This window comes from Nannobrachium achirus (assembly GCF_963921795.1).
Source record: "Nannobrachium achirus genome assembly, chromosome: 7".
Lineage (NCBI taxonomy): Eukaryota > Metazoa > Chordata > Actinopteri > Myctophiformes > Myctophidae > Nannobrachium > Nannobrachium achirus.
In genome coordinates, this window is record NC_137816.1 from 19,816,311 (window position 1) to 19,837,653 (window position 21,343).

At 41.9% G+C, this 21,343-nt stretch overlaps 1 protein-coding gene across 1 annotated transcript in view; it reads right to left on the reverse strand.

The window, feature by feature from the left end:
- Positions 1 to 21,343, reverse strand: part of ntrk3b (neurotrophic tyrosine kinase, receptor, type 3b) — a 263,519-nt gene that overhangs the window by 34,193 nt on the left and 207,983 nt on the right. The window contains exon 11 of the mRNA XM_080729839.1: positions 10,187 to 10,375. Within this exon, the coding sequence (XP_080585965.1) occupies positions 10,187 to 10,375 (189 nt within the window). The remainder of the gene's footprint in view (positions 1 to 10,186; positions 10,376 to 21,343) is intronic.

Sequence of the window (21,343 nt, forward strand, 5' to 3'; positions counted from 1 at the left end):
AAGTGGTTATTAACCTTACATCATTGCGCTGTGTATTACTATTAATGAAACAATTCAACAACCCTGACTTGAAATTAATTATAATCTCACAGCCTTTACTTATTATGATGGTTTATTAACCACCATAAATAAAGTTATGAATACAGTAATATCCCATTCATACTACAATGTGTAGTAAGTGCCAGTCACTGAATCACTGACTGATGAAGTTACACTATTTATTGGTCAGCCAGTTGGCCTAACAATGATCAGCCAGTTGGCTTAACAATGAACTAAGTGCCAAAAAACCTGTAATAACCTTTTCTTCGAATTTGATGCCAGGGCTGGTAAAACCAGCCATTGGAGGTGTAAAAAGTATAAAGATTTGGCAACTCCATGTTGTATAACCAGTAAAAATGTGCAAGTATTTTACAAACAAGCTGTCTGAGCTTTTATCCATGGTTAACTTTCTCCAGCTCTGGACTGTTTACCGCACACAAACGACCTTCACATGCACAGAACAAGCTGTGAGCTTGTAGATCGGCTATTTTTACTTTTACTCGAGTACACGTTGAATTCTGGATCTTTGAGTGATTCTACATTACAGTATTGATACTTTACTCAAGTAAAACATTTGAGTATATTTTCCACCACGACAGGCTGTCTGCCACAGCAGCCCACAGTCACGGCACGTAAACACGGTGTGTCGGCTCGGAACGAGACAACAAGCTAAAATACTCAAATTGAATATATCCGACTAACTAATATCCGACTAAAACAATTGAAAATACTACCGTGTACCCTAAACTATACCCTAGAGTCCAACTTGTGAAAGAGAACCAGGAAACAGACAGCCACTACAGGACTGACACAGTGTGACTGCGGGTGCTTCCATGGGTGTTCTCTCTGGTCAGAAAGGCAAACAGTGAAACCACGCCCCCCCTTCATACAACTCTATATAAAACAAACGTTAATACTATTAATTAGATAAGCCACGTCACGCCGTATGTAGAGAGCAAATATTTAGGAGGTGAGGTTATACCATCCAAGTTATATGGGTTGACTGCTGCTGCTTCCTGTATCTGGCATTTCAAATTAAAAGCTGCCCAGCATTTTATACATGGTCCAGCTATATACAGCACTACTAATACGTTTGGACATGGTATTACATGGTGACCAATCTGGCCAGCCATCGTCAAAGAAAAGGGAAAAACAGCGCCCTCTCTGTTTTGTTCCTTTTCACTACATCTGTTCATGAGAGATTACATGGTGACAAATGGTCTTTTTCATCAAACTCAAAATAATATGACGAGTATCTGTCTACTCTACTGTGTGTGTGTGTGTGTGTGTGTGTGTGTGTGTGTGTGTGTGTGTGTGTGTGTGTGTGTGTGTGTGTGTGTGTGTGTGTGTGTGTGTGTGTGTGTGTGTGTGTGTGTGTGCAACTGTTAGAGAAATGGCCCGACAGTCTCTCCTCATGCACCTGCGGCGACGCAAAATACCACCCGCGGAGGAGAATGACTTGCAATTTCTCAGATTTAAAATAAAAGAAAATGGAAAACTGGACATCAGAACCCCGGCGTTCGGTGTGCGTTCCGACTGGATGGACCTAAATGACCTGTGTCACCGCTCTGGATTACAGCTCAAGTGGGCGACGCGCAGCGGCTTCACTGCTGCGCTAGACAACACCATCACAGATCCGCTCATCCATGCGCGCGCGACCTATGCGCTGGATGACGCAACAAGAGCTGTCCGTCAAAACTGCGAGAGCCTCAATACTGAGAATGAAGCGATCTCAGAGTGCCCAGCATTGGACTCTTTGTCACATTCCATCCTCTCAAATACCACCATTGGAGAGGACATTCTCATATTCACCATCAAGGCCCGCTTACAGGTTCTGCCCACTAAATACAACTTGGCAACCTGGTACCCATCCCAACATGAACCACACTGTATCCTCCATCCACATCCAACCCCAAGTAATAAAGAGATAATGGCTCATATCCTCAACGGCTGCAGCTTTTACAGAGGACTGTACATTGCCAGGCATGATCGGCTGGTGGATCTAATCTCTAGTGACATCAGAGAGGTATACAGGACATAACATCTAAAATGTATTTGCACAGCACTGCTAATTTAGACTGGTTTGAACACAATTCCACCGATGACAATATGTTTTGTAATATTCCAAACGCTCCAGATATTATTTTCATTCACGAAACAAGTAAATCAGTTGTCATCTTTGAAATAGGTTGTTCTTTCGATCTGTATATGGACACTTGCTTCACCACTTGTATGTTAAACATACTGCATACTGCGCCTGGTTTTGCCATCATTTGAAACCCTCTTCAAAATGTTTGGATCTGGCATGTTAATTGTTGATGTAGATCCAAATAAAAGTATTCAAAGTATTCAGTGTGTGTGTGTGTGTGTGTGTGTGTGTGTGTGTGTGTGTGTGCGTGCGTGCGTGCGTGCGTGCGTGCGTGTGCGTGCGCGTGTGACAGACAGACAGACAGACAGACAGATAGGCCTCTCTCTTACATAATAGCATTGTGTGTCTCTCTCCCTAGCCCTCCAGCCTGGTAGGGTGAAATATAGTTTAATTATTGATGCTTTTGGCAACAGATCTATAATGCATTCATTCATTTAGCTGAAAGCTTCTTATCCTGCAAGAACAGAGGTCCCCCCCCGACCACCTCACATCACCACATACATACACATATACAGAGTACACACACACACACACACACACACACACACACACACACACACACACACACACACACACACACACACACACACACACACACACACACACACACACACACACACACACACACACACACACACACACACGCACGCACACACACGCATAATGGAAAATGTCTTTGTTGACAACTCACCATAATCTGCAATTGTAATGAGCCTGTTCTCCATACTTTGCATTATTAGGGGGCTTCTTTATTTAATAGCAGTTCGGTCCCCCTTCATGTATTCTTCCATTATAACTACTGTACAGTTAATAGTTTAATTAGTTGGTAGTTGAATTATTCCTTTTAGTCACAATGTAATAATAGATCTATTTTTCCTTTATGCAATATGAAAACATTTATCAGATGTTCATGTTTTAATAACACTCCAGGATTGGCATTGTTACATTCCATATAAAATAAAACGACACTAATATTATATTCGTACACATTTCTTTTGGTCACAAAACAAATGAAAAGATGTCATTCTAGACTTTATAAATGTTATCATACTGAAACAATGCCATTCTAATGGTGAACGGGGGCTGTGACTCTCAGTCTCAAGCCTCCATTTTACAGCCACAACACAGTGCTGGCGGCAGACACCATGACATAAGCACAATCTTGACTGAATTGGGGATAAATTGCCCCAAAACACCTGTGGGTTTGAGTAGGGATAAACTTGGTTGTGGATTGGTGAGTGAGCCCAGACCCAGAACACGCATGCAGCACGTTTTCAAGCCCACCCGAATGACAAGCACACAGAGAGGCGTAAAAACTTTATGCATTATTTCATGGCCCACCAGCCCACCGATACAGAAGCCCACTGGGATTTATCTTGTCATGCCAGATGGCCAGTACAACACCGGCTTCCCTCTTGTCCCTCATGATGTCTGTTTCATTACAGCGGGTCTCTGGTTTAATTACAGCATTGTCACCCCCCACCAGAACTCGACATCACACTAATGGGTTTTAACATGGTCGATGTCATGTGGTATAACTCTTTCATGTAAATTCACTGCACAGTCTAACTTTACTACTGCTGCTACTGTACTACTACAATGTACAATCTGGAGTCAAATCCTATAGTATAGTATGTGAACAATGTGCAAATCTTATGAAGCGGTGAACAAAACAAACGTTGTCATTGTCAATAACTGACTGACTGACGGACTGACGGACGGACAGCCGGTGGTGGTTTTCATAGTAATTTGCGACCTGGCGCTCGCAACAATCCACCAATCATAGACTCCAGGCCATGGATGGCACCAATCATAGACTCGAGGCCATGGATGGCACATGCGTACAAGATGTTTTTCCTATGAAAACAGACTTCCCTTGAAGAGACTACTGTTACAACTACTACTAACATGGTTATATCGAGGGGTGGTGATAGGCTCTGATGCCTGGTTCGATTCCTGCTGCATATCACTCCCTGACTCTCTGTTTTCTGTCTATCTTCACTGTGAACTATCAATAAGGCAGAAAAAGAAAAAAGAAGAAGACATGGTTTTATCTGTGGTACGTACAGTCTGGTGTAAACTAAATTACTACTGCTGCTCTAGTAATTGGACGTCGAGTGACTTTTGTGACGTAATTACGTTTCGGCGTAACAAATTTTGGCACATAATTATGTGCCAATTTCCCCCAGAATGCACCTGGATTCACCCACAATGCACCGGAATTCAGCTACTTCCGCATGCTTCAAAACGCCACTGAGCACTTGCATTGAAATGAATTGTTGGGGGCGGGGCTGTCCGTCCTCTATTTATATATAACTCTATGGTTAAGACATGTCTTACCTGGTTACCATGGTTACCAGGAAGACAGGTGCTGCTGCCGCTGCTGGTGAGCGAAAAAACTGCATATCCCATGATGCAAAGCGGCCGCACGCTGCTTTCGACTGCATTGCGCTACATTCACATCCGGTTATCTGGCTCAGCTAAAATGTCTGTTTCTCTGTTGTTTTTCTCACCGTTGCTCGTCTGTTCAATACGCTATGTTCTGTGGGCTATGGACTATACATACAGTACTCGCATGTGGACTTTTTCTTCTCCGCGTGAAAGACGATATGTGCAGCGGCCATGAACGCAGCTGTCGCGCGCACAATGGACACAACAAAAAAACGTGTATGTGGATCCCTGGCAAATAATTACAAATCAATTTGAGATGGAGGTACGCGACCAAAAACATAACAATTTGCGGATCCTTGACATGAAAATGTTTGAGAACTAATGATGTGAAACACACTAAGATTACGTTACTGCTCTTGCACAAGCTAATATTATATAGTATCCAGTGTCCTTCACCAGCATTACATGAAATGCATTTTCCCAGCTTCAGCACTCAGGGTGTGTACAGCAGATGTGTTTCTCCTGGTAAGATATTAGCTGCACAAAACACAACACAACACAACACAACACAACTGTAGGCAGTATGCACACACACACATACACGCACCAACGCACGCACTCACTCTCTCTCTCTCTCTCTCTCTCTCTCTCTCTCTCTCTCTCTCTCTCTCTCTCTCTCTCTCTCTCTCTCTCTCTTCTCTCTCAGACATATTCCTCCCACGGTGAAAGACCGTGGCAGGTTGTCAATGACAGACTATACGAATGGACAGGGGAACAGACCTCACAGCATCTCCTGCATCGATCCCGCCCCCGACCATACACCCACACACGTGCGCGCACACACACACACACACACACACACACACAAACACACACACACACACACACACACACACACACACACACACACACACACACACACACACAAAAATAAAAATGGGTGCCGGTGCCTATCTCCAGCAGGCTGGGTGGCCTATCTGTGCCATACGTGGATTATAGCCGCCAGCTAGGTCCCGAGGAAGCTGTGGGATAAATAGCTTTTCTATGACACTTTTGTGGCTCTCCCTATGGGCAGAAAGCGCTTTTGTCAGTGCACTCTTTTGAGGCCCTGCAACATGGAATAAATTCCACGTGGGGTTTAATGGATTTTGCGTTCATGATATATGAAACCACATATGCATTCACACATTGATTCAGACACAAACACAGTGAACTAAAAGGTACACCCAGAAAGTCAACCTCACACAGTGTGCTGAATCTGATTAGCTGCGTACATCTCACCACCTCTGTGTCCTTTGCTCTCCTGTTCTGTGCTTCAGGGGGAGTGATTGTTGAGAAGGAAAATGTATGGCCGGGTGCTCAAGTGGACACAGTTAGGTTTGTAGGTTGATCGGGGCATTATGTTCAGCAAGGAGTGGAACTAGGAAGGAAGTCATCTTCCTCCACAGGCGCTATGCCCTCCCTGTGAAACTCTTATCGACTAATTGACATATTGGAGGAGACATGTTGTTTCTCAACCATGGGCCGCAAGGATATTATCGTAAGATTTTGATCATAATATAAGATTAATTATATGTTTAAAAAGTAAAAAAGGGTTCGCTGCCCACCCATCTGACCACTTAAAGGAGCTATAGTCAACTTTTTCATTGTAGGGCCGACTTTGGGTCTTCAACGTTTTCAGGCCGGGGACCCCCAAACTGATGGGGAGATGGAGCAGGGACCCCCTACCACCTCGTAGGGTGGGGGGGAGGGGGGGGGGGGGCTACGACATATTTTTTATTTTAAACATGTACAAGTTACAGCGAGCAGGGTGGGCCGTACCTTATTAACTGAAAACCAATGTCAATAATATCAATCAATTGCATAGTAATCATGTATTCAAGCTATTCAAAATGGATAGAATCATGATTTATTTTTTAACATAAATGTGAAAAATGAAAAAATAGAAGAAAAAAAAAACATTTTTTAAAACTTTTTTTTTTTTTTTTTAAGCAATAATTTCGCGGACCCCCTGCAGTACCTCCGCGGACCCCCTAGGGGTCGCGGACCCCCTGTTGAAGACCCCCTATGTCTATAGACTAGAATGTAAACAAAGTGTCGGTCTGACAATGGCCAAAATGATTATTTTATCATTCTTTTATGCTTTTTGTGGTCATTTTAATAGAAACACATACAAAGCTTATTTTTTTATAAAATATTTTCGAAACATTATTTTTATTTTAGCATCCGTTTTTCAAGAAAAAGTTGACTATAGCTCCTTTAACATGGCAGCCTTTCCACTGCTGTCTACGGTGTTAAGTGATCAGATGGGTGGGCCGCGACCACTTTCAAGATTTTCAAGTGGGCTCTGACTGGTCTACGGCCTCCCCAACATCAACTGAATGGGTCAGCTGAGACAGTATCCACACGTGAGCAGAATTGAGAATTGGCATAAGCACTAAATAGAAGAAGGTTTTTGAAAAATGGGGGCCAAAGAAGGAAAAGGGTGTGTCAATATAGTGTGTGACGCGTGCATGCGTGCATGCGAGCGACCTGTGCGTGTACATGAGATAGGTGAGTTATGGCAAATGACATCCAGAGGGACAAGAAGATTAGATCACAGCTTTTTTTCCTGCACCATTCAGTCTCCCTACAGAATCAAACTGAAGGTCAACCGTGTATGCCTGGCAAGCATTTATTTTCTTGAACATTGCTCCAAGTTTAAGTTTCCTTTACAGCATTGAACCAACTGCTTTACAATAAATACAGATAAATACTAAATACGATAAACAAGTGAAATTGGAAGACAAAGAAATGAACAGACACAATTGGAACTGGAACACTATAACATTTAAGCTGATAAGTGGGTGCCGGTGCCTATACTCTTTTCTCATTGCCTGGAAATTGGCAAACCACCTGAAAATGTTTTCTTTTCTGTTTTCTAAAGAGCTATAGAGACGGGGGAGACTCCTGTTATTGAACAAACACTCTATAGCAATGATTACTATGAGAGTATAGCTCTTTAATCTTAACAAAAAACTAACAAAAAAAAGTTTTGTTTTAACTAAAACGTATCACTTACCCTACCTTTAATTCCTCTTCATGTATCCATGGACACACTAACATGAAACTAATCATCCACATCAGTGATTTATTGTGGTAGTGTCTATTGTGGTAACTGATATAGATGTTTTGCTGATAGACTATTTGCCAGAGACAGAGCCTGTTGTTTCTGATGAATGCTCCATGTAATTGTGAGTAATTGGACCTTAAAGTAGTCTCAGATTCTCTTCCCACAAACTTGAATACATGAACACATCCCTCAGGGTCTGAATGAGTGTGTGTGTGTGTGTGTGTGTGTGTGTGTGTGTGTGTGTGTCGTGTGCGTGCGTGCGTGCGTGCGTGCGTGCGCGTGTGCGTGTGCGTGCATGCGCGTGTGTGCTTTTGTGCTATTAAGAAGCCACCAGATGCCACAAGACTTGATGAAAATCAGATTCTTGACTGGATAACTGGATTGCACCTGCTGTGCACAGTAGGTCACAATATAAATGAAATAAACTACAACAATCACAACAGAAACATGCTATCATCAGAAACCACTTCAAAATGATTGCAGTCTGAGTATCACCGACCAGCTTCTGCTTTACATCACGCCCTGGTAACAACCATCCCAGCTGCCATATTATAGCAAAATAAATTATATTTATTTATTTATACGACAGCTGTCACTCTAATGCATAATATGCCAATATCATCTTGAGAAACACTTGTGTAAGTTGACTATTGAGTATCGAAGTCCTGACGTCACTCGTTCATCCCCCTGGGTCGCGGAGGTTTTTCTCTATGGAGAATAACATTGGGTCATCTTGAAATCATCTCATAAGCACTGTGGTCCAAAAATAAACAATCCGTCTAAGCCGATATTGTCCGGGAGGTGGCTCTGTATAGTTTACGAAAGTCATTCAATCATATTTGATACAGTCTGATTGTAACTAATTCGGCGGCAGTAACACCAGTAAGACTCCCTAATCGGGAGATAAGCGAGAAGAGGGGCATGTGAGTAATCAGGGGCAGAGGTTGTGGTTTGCTAGCCAAGGAGTGTGAGTGCAAAGTATGGCATGGATAGGGGCAACGGTGCCAGAGATAAGAGTAGGGCCAAAAGTGTGACGTGACGTGACGTGGCGTGACGTGACAGACAGCCAGCCGGTGGAGCTATTCATAGTAACTTGCGACCTGATGGTCGCAATTAGTGTTTTCTGGACGTCAGTTGAGTCTTCATATCTATATGAGTCAAACCGCCAGGATAATTTGTTTATTTTTGGAACACAGTTCTTATTTGGGTAGGTTGTGTAAATTATGTCAGACTTCGGTGCTCTATATGTTATTTTTGTTATGCAACACGTGATACGACACTTTGTTGCTGAGGCTGAGGCTTCATGCAGACAGACTTACAGTGACTGAGCTGGTACAGCAGGGGTTATAGACATCTGCCACTTGAACCTGATGATCATTTACTGCTAAATCTGATACAGTAATCAATATTCAAACAGGTCTGCATTTCACATCTCAACCATTTAGCTCACTCCTTCCCAGAGTGACTTAAGCTGTGTAGAATAAAGCAGTACTCCTGTACACGAGGAGTAATGCCGGTTAACCACTTTCAAAAAGGCTGCAATCAATATCATATCAAAGAGTGCAAGGTTTGGAGCCACACTGGCTACACAATATTACTGTGATCCAAGAGCAGTCATAGCATTGCTGGGACACAAAGCAGGGACCCTAGCTCTTCTCATTATAGAGACAAACAGCAGAGAAATCACAACCCGCTTTGGAACAAGCTGATCTCTCTGTGATTGCTTCAGAGCAGAACTGATTGGACATGACATTCAGTTCCCACCAGAGCCAAACCTAATAACAGCCCAGAAATGGCTATAATACCATAGATTGATGTACCTACGTCTAGCAGCCGTGTTACAGTTAAGGATAAAACTCGATTTATTCCATATGGGAAATTGTGTTGTGTCCAAGTACAGTACATACAGTGTAATATCTAAATAATGCTAAGCCTCACATTAAATCTATGTAAATCTAAGTGAAGTTGTATCTTACAGTATACATAAACCATACATTTTGGTTAACATGTTGAACCGTATGTGAACTTAGGTCAAACAAAACATCTCCCCTTCCCCAAAATGTGGTGATATACAGTAGACAACTATTAGATTCACAATGCAAACACTGAGGAGCTGTTTGGCCCAAATGCTCAATTCATCATGTTTTTCCCCCTGCTATAGGGCATTGCAGTGGGCGTGGTTTAGTGGTGCCACTAAAAATCGTCCGTTAATTTTTTCCCACAGAGATTTTCAAAAAAGATTTACGGTATATCAAGCCATCCAGGATCCTGGTGAATCATGACCATAAAACCTTTGATTCTGTGACCAAAAAACATTTAAATTTGTGTTAATCTATATGGGAAGAATTTATGACAGGTTTTATAGTGGCACCAGTAAACCACGCCCACTGCTATGCCATATAATTATGTTATGTGCTTTAAGCCAATTATATGGTGTCATGATGTCTATTATTTTTTTAACTGTATGTATATGATTTAGATGTCTTAATACTTACAGCTGGCCAACTTGTTACAGTTGTGACCGTGTCTGAAGTACTGGGGGTTTTCCACCACAGGGATGCGGGTCATCCCTATGACCACAGCATCCACACCTCCTTCCAGGGAACACGGGGTGAGGATCCCATGGTTGACGTGATGAAGAGGACTGGCAGAGTCTTCCTCGCCACTGATCACAGCCACAGGACCTGGAGAGGAGTGACATGAAAAGGAATACAAAGAGCACAATCTGGTCAGCAAGTAACAATGAACATTTAGACAATTCATTCATACCACCTAACTAACATAGTGATATAAGGTGTGTGAGCGCTACACAGCCCTCTATACGTCTCACCGCCAATCCGATCAATATGTCTTGCGTCATAGATTCGGGGGCTTTGTCAGAGTAGCTGTTGCACTCATCTGTCAGTGTCCCTTTTGTGCCAATATAGAGATCTTTGTATCTGTCTCTGTGTCTTGTCTCTCTGTCAATCCTGATGTCATCAGTATGTGCCCATATATTGGCATTCCTGTATATGGGCATATCGGTTACAAGTGGTTCTGGACAAGCGCATATCCAAACTGACTCTATGGTGGGCACCGCACTCCTTCGAATCCTTGTCAATGCACAGGCCAAGTTTGAAGTTGGTCGGTCCCATATGCGCATGACGAGCATAGCGGTCCTATCTGTGGCTCTGGACAACCAGATCTCCATACATACCATATGAGTATATCTGGTTTGTGTATGGTTATGTCTGAGCCATAGAGTGACATGCCTATATATAGGCATATCTGCTTATAGTTATGTCTGAGTCATAGTGACAGGCTGTGATCCATCCACCAGCCCGGCCCTCCCATTAGTCAATTTTAATATAGGATGGAGTCTCTACAAAACCTCTTCAGATGGGTTTCCGTGGCTAAATACAGTCCTTAATGAAAATGTTTGAGAAGCACTGCTATAGAGGAGGGACGGATCCAAAATATGACCCTTTTCAGCTCAGGGACACTTATTTCCATTTATTCAATATTGCATTCATATTTCAGTGGGCATTTCTGCCCTTTGCTCTGTGCACTTTTGATGCCAGTGTGAACTGTATAGGTTTGAGGAGTATTACTACTGTGGCTCACAGCATCACATCCTTATTCTCTGTCATTCTCGCACGCACGCACGCACGCACGCACGCACGCACGCACGCACGCACGCACACACACACACACACACACACACACACACACACACACACACACACACACACACACACACACACACACACACACACACACACACACACACACACACACACACACACACACAGCCATTTCCTTCCTTTGATCAGCCACAGTCAAACAGTGTTTGACTGGCAGCCGTGCAGCCTCTCTTGTCATCGACAGGGTCAAAGTCAACACTGCAAAGCACAACTCCAATCTAAACTGAAGGGAATGGAAATAAAAAGGAAGGGAAGGGAGGATGGGGAGAGATGGGGGAATCAGAGATAAATAAAAGCGGGAGGGAAGGAAGGAAGCAAAGTCGGAGGAAGAGAAGTCGAGGGAAGGAGGGAGAGAAAGAAAGAGGGGGGAAAGGATGGCAGGAAGAAAAAGGCAGAGCTGGAATCGATATAAGGGAGTTAGTAAAGGAATAAAGGAATGTATGGGAAGATGTGTGCTAAGGGCACTGAAGTGTGCATGCGTGCGTGTTTTCGCACACACGTTTACGTGCGTGTGAAATCAAGAAATTATGCGCTTCGCTACAGCTGGGCACTATGGCAACCAGTGGTGTAGTAGATCCTGACAACAACCAGAAACACACTGATGTATTTATTCATTGATTGAATGAGTGCATGATTAAATACGGGACAATTTCAAGCTAGGAAAACGGTGCTGTATAGGGGACTGTGTTCAATCCAACCAAAACAATACGTCTGACTCTCTTCCTGGCTAGCGTGTTCATTAGTGCAATCAACTGATGAAATGATCCACATTTCAACTTTTGTATATTTTTTTTATATATTTTGTTTCCATTAATGCCTGACTTCATCACACAAGACTGTCGCACAAAAGCGGTGAAAATAGCAGCTCTACAAGCTCACAATGCCTTGCGATGCGAGGCGACGTGAGCTTTTCACGATTTTTAAATGTTATTTTTTTAAATCATTTAAATCATTTTCCCCCACCCAACAGCAATGATTTATTCAGACCTCCAAGGCATATTTACAATTATTATGTATAAGAAAATGTTTCACTTCCACATGACACAGGATAACTCTCCTTTTTTATTCTTTGCCATTATCTGGAAGATAAATGTGTGATCTCGCCAAAGTAGAATAAAAACAACCACACAAAGAAACATACAAACCCAATAATTCTGCCATTTGATCTTGTTCTGATCGCAACCAGTGGTTTATGGGGACACACTCAGTAAGTCACTATTACAGCTCATTCGCTCTGCCAGCGATGCGGCGCGAGCGATGAAATCTCATTAAAATACATTTGTTACAATGAGACCGTCCTGACGTTATCGTGAGCAACAACACGTCGTGCAGCGACGTCGTCCACCCCTCCTATATTTTCTTGCAGAGTCTCTATTTGAGCGAGGTTTCCCGCCCCCAAACACTTTTTATTATTATTGATTTATTCGATTGGTTCAGGCTATGTCGCAACACAATGGGGACAGTTTTTCGCGAGACATCGCCGTCAGAACGCTCGCTCGCTGGCAGTGCGGATGAGCTGTCACAATGTTTCAGGAGTAGGAGCCACAAAATGCAGGCAAACAGAGCCAGAGCAAGTTCAAACAATCAATGAATTCATTAAACAAACAACAGGCTGCATCCATGGTCTTTCATTCCAACCAAACGCTACAGCCTCCCACTCCCCCCTTGCTGGCAGCTAGGATGTTCATTAGTGAAATATACTGTTGTAAAATATACTGTTGTAATGATGAGTTGGAATGAAAACCTGAATACATTCAGACCTCCATGGGGCATCAGTGGGGCACCAGTGCCTCCTACATCAAACAAGAACATTTATTGGATATAAAAATCTGGAAATAAAATTCACTGGAAATAAAATGCACTCCCCATTTACAGTTATGACACAGTAAAGGATATTGCTCAGAAGTCATACAACAGAAGGCAAACCTTGTTCAGTTGGCCTTCAATACAGTTATTTGAGATGCATTGCCTTTTTAAGTGCTTTTTAAGTGGCAGTATAAATGTGTTGAGATATGGTGAGCATGCAGACAGTGTGAGTGCAAAGGGCACACAGTGTTGGCCACTGTAATGTGCGTGCGTGCGTGCGTGTCCAACCATGTGGACTCACGTGGGCAAGATAGAAAAGAAAAGAGGAAACATACAGACCCAATAATCCTACTATCTGATCCAGTTCTGATTGGAACCTGCAGGTTGTTCCTCACTTAAAGGGATATTTCTCTCTATTCATTCTATTGTCTACTATGGATTTGTGAACACCCCAAACAGTTTTTTAAGTTCAATTCAGTATTTCAATATTTTATATTTATTTTATCAAACACACCCTCTTCCTATGAACCCATCGTAACTTCAAACTCCATTTTAACCATGTTAGATTCATAGAAAACACCTGTCCTTGGTTCTGGGGACTTATACTGCCCTCCTGATACGTGATGGGACAATTATTTTTCATTACTTTTTTTCATTTATTTACATTTTTTATTGTATGCAATTATTATAATTTTACCAAAAAGATATTATGGACAGGTGTGTTTGATGATATCATGGTTAAACTGGAGTTTGAAGTTTGTAGGTTTGTAGGAAGGGGACGAGTCTGATAAAATAAATGCCTAGAGCAACATAAAAACTGTCTGGGGTGTTCACAAAAGCCTAAGTAGACGATAAAATGTTTTTATTTTACTTTTAAATAAGTGAAATATCCCTTTAATTGAACATATCAGTCAGTCAATTTTTCAGGACGGAAGGACACTAACAGCAACTAGAGTCAGAACAAGTTCAAACAAAACAACAACAGATGAGGCAAGGCCAAATGTAGCGAAGCAAGCTAACAACCATAATATTCTAAGTTGTTTCAAATGTGAAAACACTCGGATTTGCTGGGGAAGCTTTAGACGTTTTAAATATTGCAGTTAAAGAGTTAATGCAACTGTAATCTTGTGAATAGATATTTACTAGACCTTACCCGTTCGAAGATATGTGCTGCAAAATATGTGCAGAGTGTGGGTTATGGGGAAAGTAACTGTAACTGCATGGTGCGTGCGTGAGAATATGTGGGAGCATCATAATGTAAGGAGCAGCCCATGGAGGAGTGTATATTTATGATGGATACAAATGATTTAACAGCAACATTAGGTGAATAGAAGTATGAGTATGTATGTGCTTGCTCCACATAATTTTTCCATACCCGTTGGAAGATGAGACACACATCACCCGTTGCATGCGTGACCCATGCAGAGAGAGAGAGAGAGAGAGAGAGAGAGAGAGAGAGAGAGAGAGACAGAGAGAGAGAGAGAGAGAGAGAGACTGCAACATTCCTAACTGTGAGAGAGGTGTGTGTAGGCCCGGGGCTACAGATCCCATGGCCTGGAGGAACGGACCGTAACCCTGACTACAGGCTGTAGAGCTGTAGAGTGAAGAAACGCTAATACATAGCTAGAATTTGGGAAAAATGGAATTCGGGCTCCGTCACCGTGTGTCTAATGCTAATGGCCAATGCCATGTTAAATTTGAGATCAGTCGCTGAAGCGAGTGAATAGATAATCCATTGTGTGAGTGACCTACTGACTGACTGACTGCTCTCCCTAATTAGTATATGGATAACAGTAATGTTATGTTAGTGAGCTCAATTTATATTTATTCATCCGTGAATTGGTGAAGGCTAATATGTCTGGAAATGTTGAGCCTATTGGCAACTCAAATTCAAGCTTCACACTGTTTTCTGGCAATATGGTCTGGAGCACTGAAAAAATGAAGGCGCACTGAAAAGTGACGTAGCCCTAAAGACATTTGGATAATTGAGATTTTGAAATTGTGTTTCTGTTCATAACAATTAGAAATTATTACAATTACGTTGCTGTTTTCTTTTTAGTTTTCCTAACAGTTTTCATTTCCAGTCCTCATCAGACCCCTGACTAGAGGTGCCTATCATTTTATGTCATGTTGAATAAATATTATTGGTGCACTGTCAACCAGCAGACACAATTAAAGTTAAATTACAGCCGGCCGACTTCCCTTTTGTTTGTGATTTAATCTCTCTTCTGGTGGCAGGAAGTTGAGTCATTCTTCTTCAAAAATGTGAATTTGTTTATCTTGCCAATGCCAACTACGGAATGAATGACTTTCCTGCTCGAATTTAGTCTTCTACCCAATGCAATTACCTAGACCCTTTCACATTGCTTATATAATAAGTGTTACTATTGTGCAAGTGCAGACGGTGTGCGGGTCATTTTATTTTATTATACATTGATCCCTGCCTACGCACCCGTCTCTGAGCCGATCAGGTAGGTGTGCATAAGACTTTGTTTCGTCTTGATCTATTCAATCTATTTTATTTATGAACTAGAAACATCCAGTCATCATAACATCTAGTAATTTAAAGGAACGCCTAAATATAAAAGTTAATGTGTGTATTGTGGCGTGGTGTTTTGTCAGAAACATAATTTTTACAGGACTGCTGTACAGGCTGTCACTCACATTCAGTATTGAAAACAAAGGGGAGTCTAAACCAGACAACTTGATTCATACCTTCATCCACTTGAAAAGAAGAAGTGGAAACATACCACCAGGTCGAAATAGAACTGTATTTTGGGGATTATGTTTTCGCTCTTGTTAGACTGTGTACAGGTAATCTTGGGCACCGCTGGACCGATCGGTGTGAAACCTTGCACGCACACTCCCGGGAGGTCAAGGAAGAACCTCCACCCCAGATGTTTCAAACGACTCCTACAGATTTTGTTCAAACTCCACACTAGTCTAGTACACATGATCTCTATAGTCATGTGATCAAGATGTATTTGTCAGATCTGACTCCATTCTGATTGGCTACTATTAGCTTCCAAACTTCGCGGGAGTAGCTCATTTTGCACAAAATGCCACAAATCATGAATGTCGGATTGAAATGCTACCCTACATTTTTCAAATCGGCCTCATGGTGATGCTATATATAGTACTATTGGCTTTTAAGGTGTGCATGCCTCATGCACCACTGAAATAATTGCCGTAAGACTTTGCACACACTCCAATCTCATTTTATCTAGAATTGCATCTTCCTTTTTATGTGTGCATGGCCCCTAATTATCATTGTCTTGGTCATACCACCAACACAGACACAAGTTGTTGTTTTAGTTTCTTTTTTGTTTTAAACTTAATTAATCCCGGTAGGTTCACTGAGAACCAATGCTATTTTCCAGCAACACACTCAAACACTCATAAAGTTACAAACACTACAACCACAGTCTTATACTGTCATTGAATACTTGGCTATGTGACATTTATATTACTTAATTACCAAGATATGATCTATTGTTATTGATAGTTACAAGAAAACGCAGCTGGGGGCAAATGTTAACAATGATGCAATTTATTTATTTGCGAGATAAGCCATTACTTTGTTTCTCTTAAGTGAACTATAATTAGTGTCAGGATTAGTTGTAAGAAAAAACACTTTTGTTTTTTATTACACAGAATCTTAAGAAGAAGAAGAAAACACTCCTAGTCTACAATCCATGGGAGATGGAGGTTCTTCTTTGTATATACTGAGGCAGTGAAGGAGGGCACTCGTTGGACTTCTGAACATTCTGGACATTGTATTTGTGTTTTCAGAGTCCCGAGAAAGCCCCAGAAAGGGTGTTTTTATTGTGTGAAGACATTTTGAGTTCACTTAGCAGTAGCACACCACACCACACCACACCACACCACATCACCAAAAGATATAAATAAATAATAACAAATGTATCTGTGAGCAAACGTCTCTTCTTTAAGATTAACTTGAACTTTTAGTAGAAAAGAAATAATAACTTTTTCTACCTTCCTATTTCCCTTTCACAATTTCAATCACAGTGATACTTTCGTCTAGACCAGAGAAAGTTGACAGTGCAACTTTTACAATGGCACTCTGGGTCACTGTCAGCTACACCATAGGACCTACATTACAGTCAGGGCCGCCACAAACCATGTTGGTGCCTGAAGCACAACTGGCTGTTGGTGCCCCCCCCCCCTGCGCGCGAAATGTCCGTGAGATTTGTGGGGTTTCCCGAGTTTTGCATGCAGTAACAGCAACCATGATCACATCATATAACAGATATCTAACAGCACAGCACCATAACTGCAACAAATATTCCATAACTCAACAAATATTCCATAGTTGTTGAGCTGGGCATGGGCAAGTTACTTCAGATTCTTATACTTGCAATGTATCAGATCAGATCAGTTTTATGACCGTTGGATCTCCACTGGGTGAGTGTCTGTGTCTGTGAGTGAGTGCAGAGTCAGAGTGCGTCGCGGACTGCACTGCGGCCCCGCCCCCAGATCAAATGGCTCTTCTTTTTTCTTTTCTCTCTGATTTTTTGGTGCCCTTTGGCAGCGTGATGCCTGAAGCGCACTGCTTCATGCGCTTCATAGTAGCGGCGGCCCTGATTACAGTAGCTCTGTATAACCACAGTCATCTACAGCTGGCTACAGGGAAGTTTCCAGTACTGGGAGGTGAACAACTGCAACAATTTCATGAATCTGTTATTAGTTGTCATTGGCATTGCACACACACACACACATACATGCCTTGGTTGTCCCACACGAGCCGCCACAGTCTCATAAATCATGTTTTGGGGTAAGCATTCGACACAATTGCCAATGAAATGACTGTACTGGCCAATCACAGCGCGTCTTTTCCGGGACTTGGAAAAACACATAACAGCAAAACATCTGTTTAGCAGACCATGGTGGCTTGTGTTGGACAACCAAGGCATGGATGTGTGTATAATGACAACTAATAACAGATTCATGGAAAGAAAAAGAGCAAAAGTTTGACCACAACACATTTCTTTAGGCTATGAGGGCTGCTGGGGTCTCCTGGGGAAACTGGACAACAGGGGCATTTCTGCCAAATATATATAATAATAATAATAATACATTTTATTTGTAATGCACTTTACATTTGACAGCAAATCTCAAAGTGCTACAATATGTTACAGTGTTTTTGAGGTACCAGCGAGATTGGGACCGGAGCGCTCGTTTTGTAGTTCACCTTATGGGCAGTCCCCGGAAGGAGCCGGAGCCATGGCATTGGTCCGACGTCTCATTGTTCCGACGTCCCATTAGTCTGATGCTGGTGAATGCTAGACTGGTGAATGATAACCTGCCGACGCTGGTGAATGCTAACCTGCCAATGCTGGTGAATGTTAACCTGGAGAATGCTAACCTGCTGATGCTGGTGAATGCTATAGCCTCGGAAACCCAGGCTTTCACTCGCTCAGAGTTTCTAAGATGCTTAGAGATTAAAACCAGAAACTTTCCAGTCAAAGTCGACTTTTATAACATCTAATATGCCTCCTTCCATCTCTTAAGCTGTGGTAAATATCCTTGAGAGAGGACGCAGGACCGATTTGCTCTGATGTGATCTTGCAGTTTGAAGGTGCATTTGCTAATTCACCCCAAAACCAATTGATCACCTTGACATTTACCCCATCTGTTTGTCAGAGTTTAGAGGTCAGACTAATGCATTGTGCAGAGGCAGTGGGACAAATAGAGAGACATAGAAAGAGAGACTGAGAGAGGCAGAAAGACATACAGACAGAACAGATGACGGAGATGAGACAGTGAAACAAGCAGACTTGCATACAGATGGCAGTGAGATGCAAACAGACAGAGAGACAGAGGCAAAGAGACAAAGAGAGGGCCTTCATCTCCTGTGGAGTTAAACTGATGTATTTCATTAAGAGATTGTCAGAGTGCTTTGACCAGGGAGCCCCTCTGAGAGCCTGGGGCTTTGATGATGAATTACCCACAGCATATGGTTATTATGGATTACATTATTCTGAACCGTATATCACATGCAGTGTGAATACAGGGCAATATACCACTGCACTACAAAGACAAAGAACAGCACAAGCATTGCTGGTCTAGTAAAATGGATAGTGCATCGACTGGAGTGATGAATTAAGAGAGCACATTAATATTATGATTATTGCTAGATATATCACAAACCCACGTACAGGATATAATATACTACTACTGCTACTTTGACTACTACTACTGGCTCAGGTATACGTGAATCCACGTCTGAACACACAGAGAAAGAGAGGGAGAGAAAGAGATTTGAATAATTTATAGTCAGTCAGTGACCCTTTAATTTCTTTGAAGTAGTTGTTAATGGTGCTTGGGAAAATGTTATGATTTGTAAATATTTTATTTCGCAAACGTACTAGTATTTCCATCCTGTAGATAGAATCTGAACACGCTTGCAGATCAAAAGAAAAACATGGGAGAATCACAGCAAAGCTGCTGCCTGTCACTATGACTGAGGGAAACAAGAGCAGCTGACGGTGAGGCCACAGGTAGTAATTGGCTCTCTCAGTGCCCTCTCTGTGATGCACTATTCACACACTGCCTTACATTATGTGTACTGTACATCTGTTTGACAGCGACTTTCCACATTGGAAAGGTGCCACACAAATACTGTACATTGATTATCATTATTATCGTTCTGCTTCAAAATTATTTATTAGTAGTATTAGTAGCAGAAGTGGTATTACATTTATGCCACCATGAGCCCGATTCTTGCAAGACACATTTTTGGACACTGCTCCTACAGATTTGCCCTAAAATCACACAAAGCGGTACACAGTATCTCTACAGTCATGTCATCAACATGCATCTGTCCCAACTAGCGCCACCATCAGGCCGATTTTTTTAAAACACATTTTTGGACAGTGCTCCTACAGATTCTGCCCGAAAATCACGCAAAGCGGTACACAGACAGACTATCTCTAAAGTCATGTCATCAACATGGATCTGTCCCATTTCCCATATTCCCTCCTGATTGGCTACCATTGCCTTCTAAAGTTTGTGTATGCGATCTGACGGTCGCTTATCTCCTGATTTAGGGAGTCTTACTGGTTTTAACACTCGCATGACTAACAGGTCATTTTTACCTGTTTTTGAGATTTAGAAATGGAATTAGAATGCTCAGGAAACACTCAAAATGTAATGGTAGAAAAAAAACAAGACTTTGCTTGTATGATAAGGAAAAAACATGAAAGGGAAAATTTCTCAGAGTTTCCTGAGCAAACCCAAACCACCTCAAAATCTCAAAATCAGGTTCAGTCATGCGAGTGTTAAAGAATTCAATATAGCAGCTCGGATAATACAGTAAAATGGTTCTACTGATAACTGTGGCAGTGATAAGGGCTGCACAACTTTTCACTCACATGTAGAAATCTTAGAAATCACTCACTTCTTATAGAATGCAAAAACAGATCAAGAAACATTTTGTCCTGGGCCATTTTGTCCTGGTTTACACTGTCTCTCTCTCAGAAAGCCAGTATTCATACTGTCTCTCCTATACCGTCTTTCTCGCAGCTTCCTAAACTGCCTGTCTACATTACATACAAAGGCCACTGACCTTTTAATCATGTCAATTGTCAATGGCAATTACACACTAAACTCATTAGAACCAAAACAGCTGAACAGTAAATATGTTGTATGTATTCTCAAGTGACTTTCAAATTTCTTTCAACAATTCTTTGTTCATTCTTTCCTTACTACTTGCTTGTTGATGTTTCTCCCATTCATCATTTCTTCCTTCCGAGTTACTTGTTTTATCTCTTCCCCAATTCCTGTTCAGTCAGACACTTTCATCGGGATTAACCATTTATTGCACTGATATTGCGTTCAGTTTGGCGGTGTGACACATGTTCCTGTGAAACTACAGATGATCTGTGCAAGCATTACACAGACTCTGAGATCACAAGCCCCCCAGAGGCAGAGCATATAAGATCCAGAGCTACTGTAAATTAACATTTAAGATACATACTGTATAACACAACAGTCCGCAGAATCATACATTTAACATGGTGAAGAACTAAATGAGGAGCAGGAGTCAGCCCAGCTCCTCATCCAGATATCTGTCATATCAAAACTTGACTATTGTAACTCTCTCCTCACTGGCCTCCCGGCATGTGCACTTAAACCTCTCCA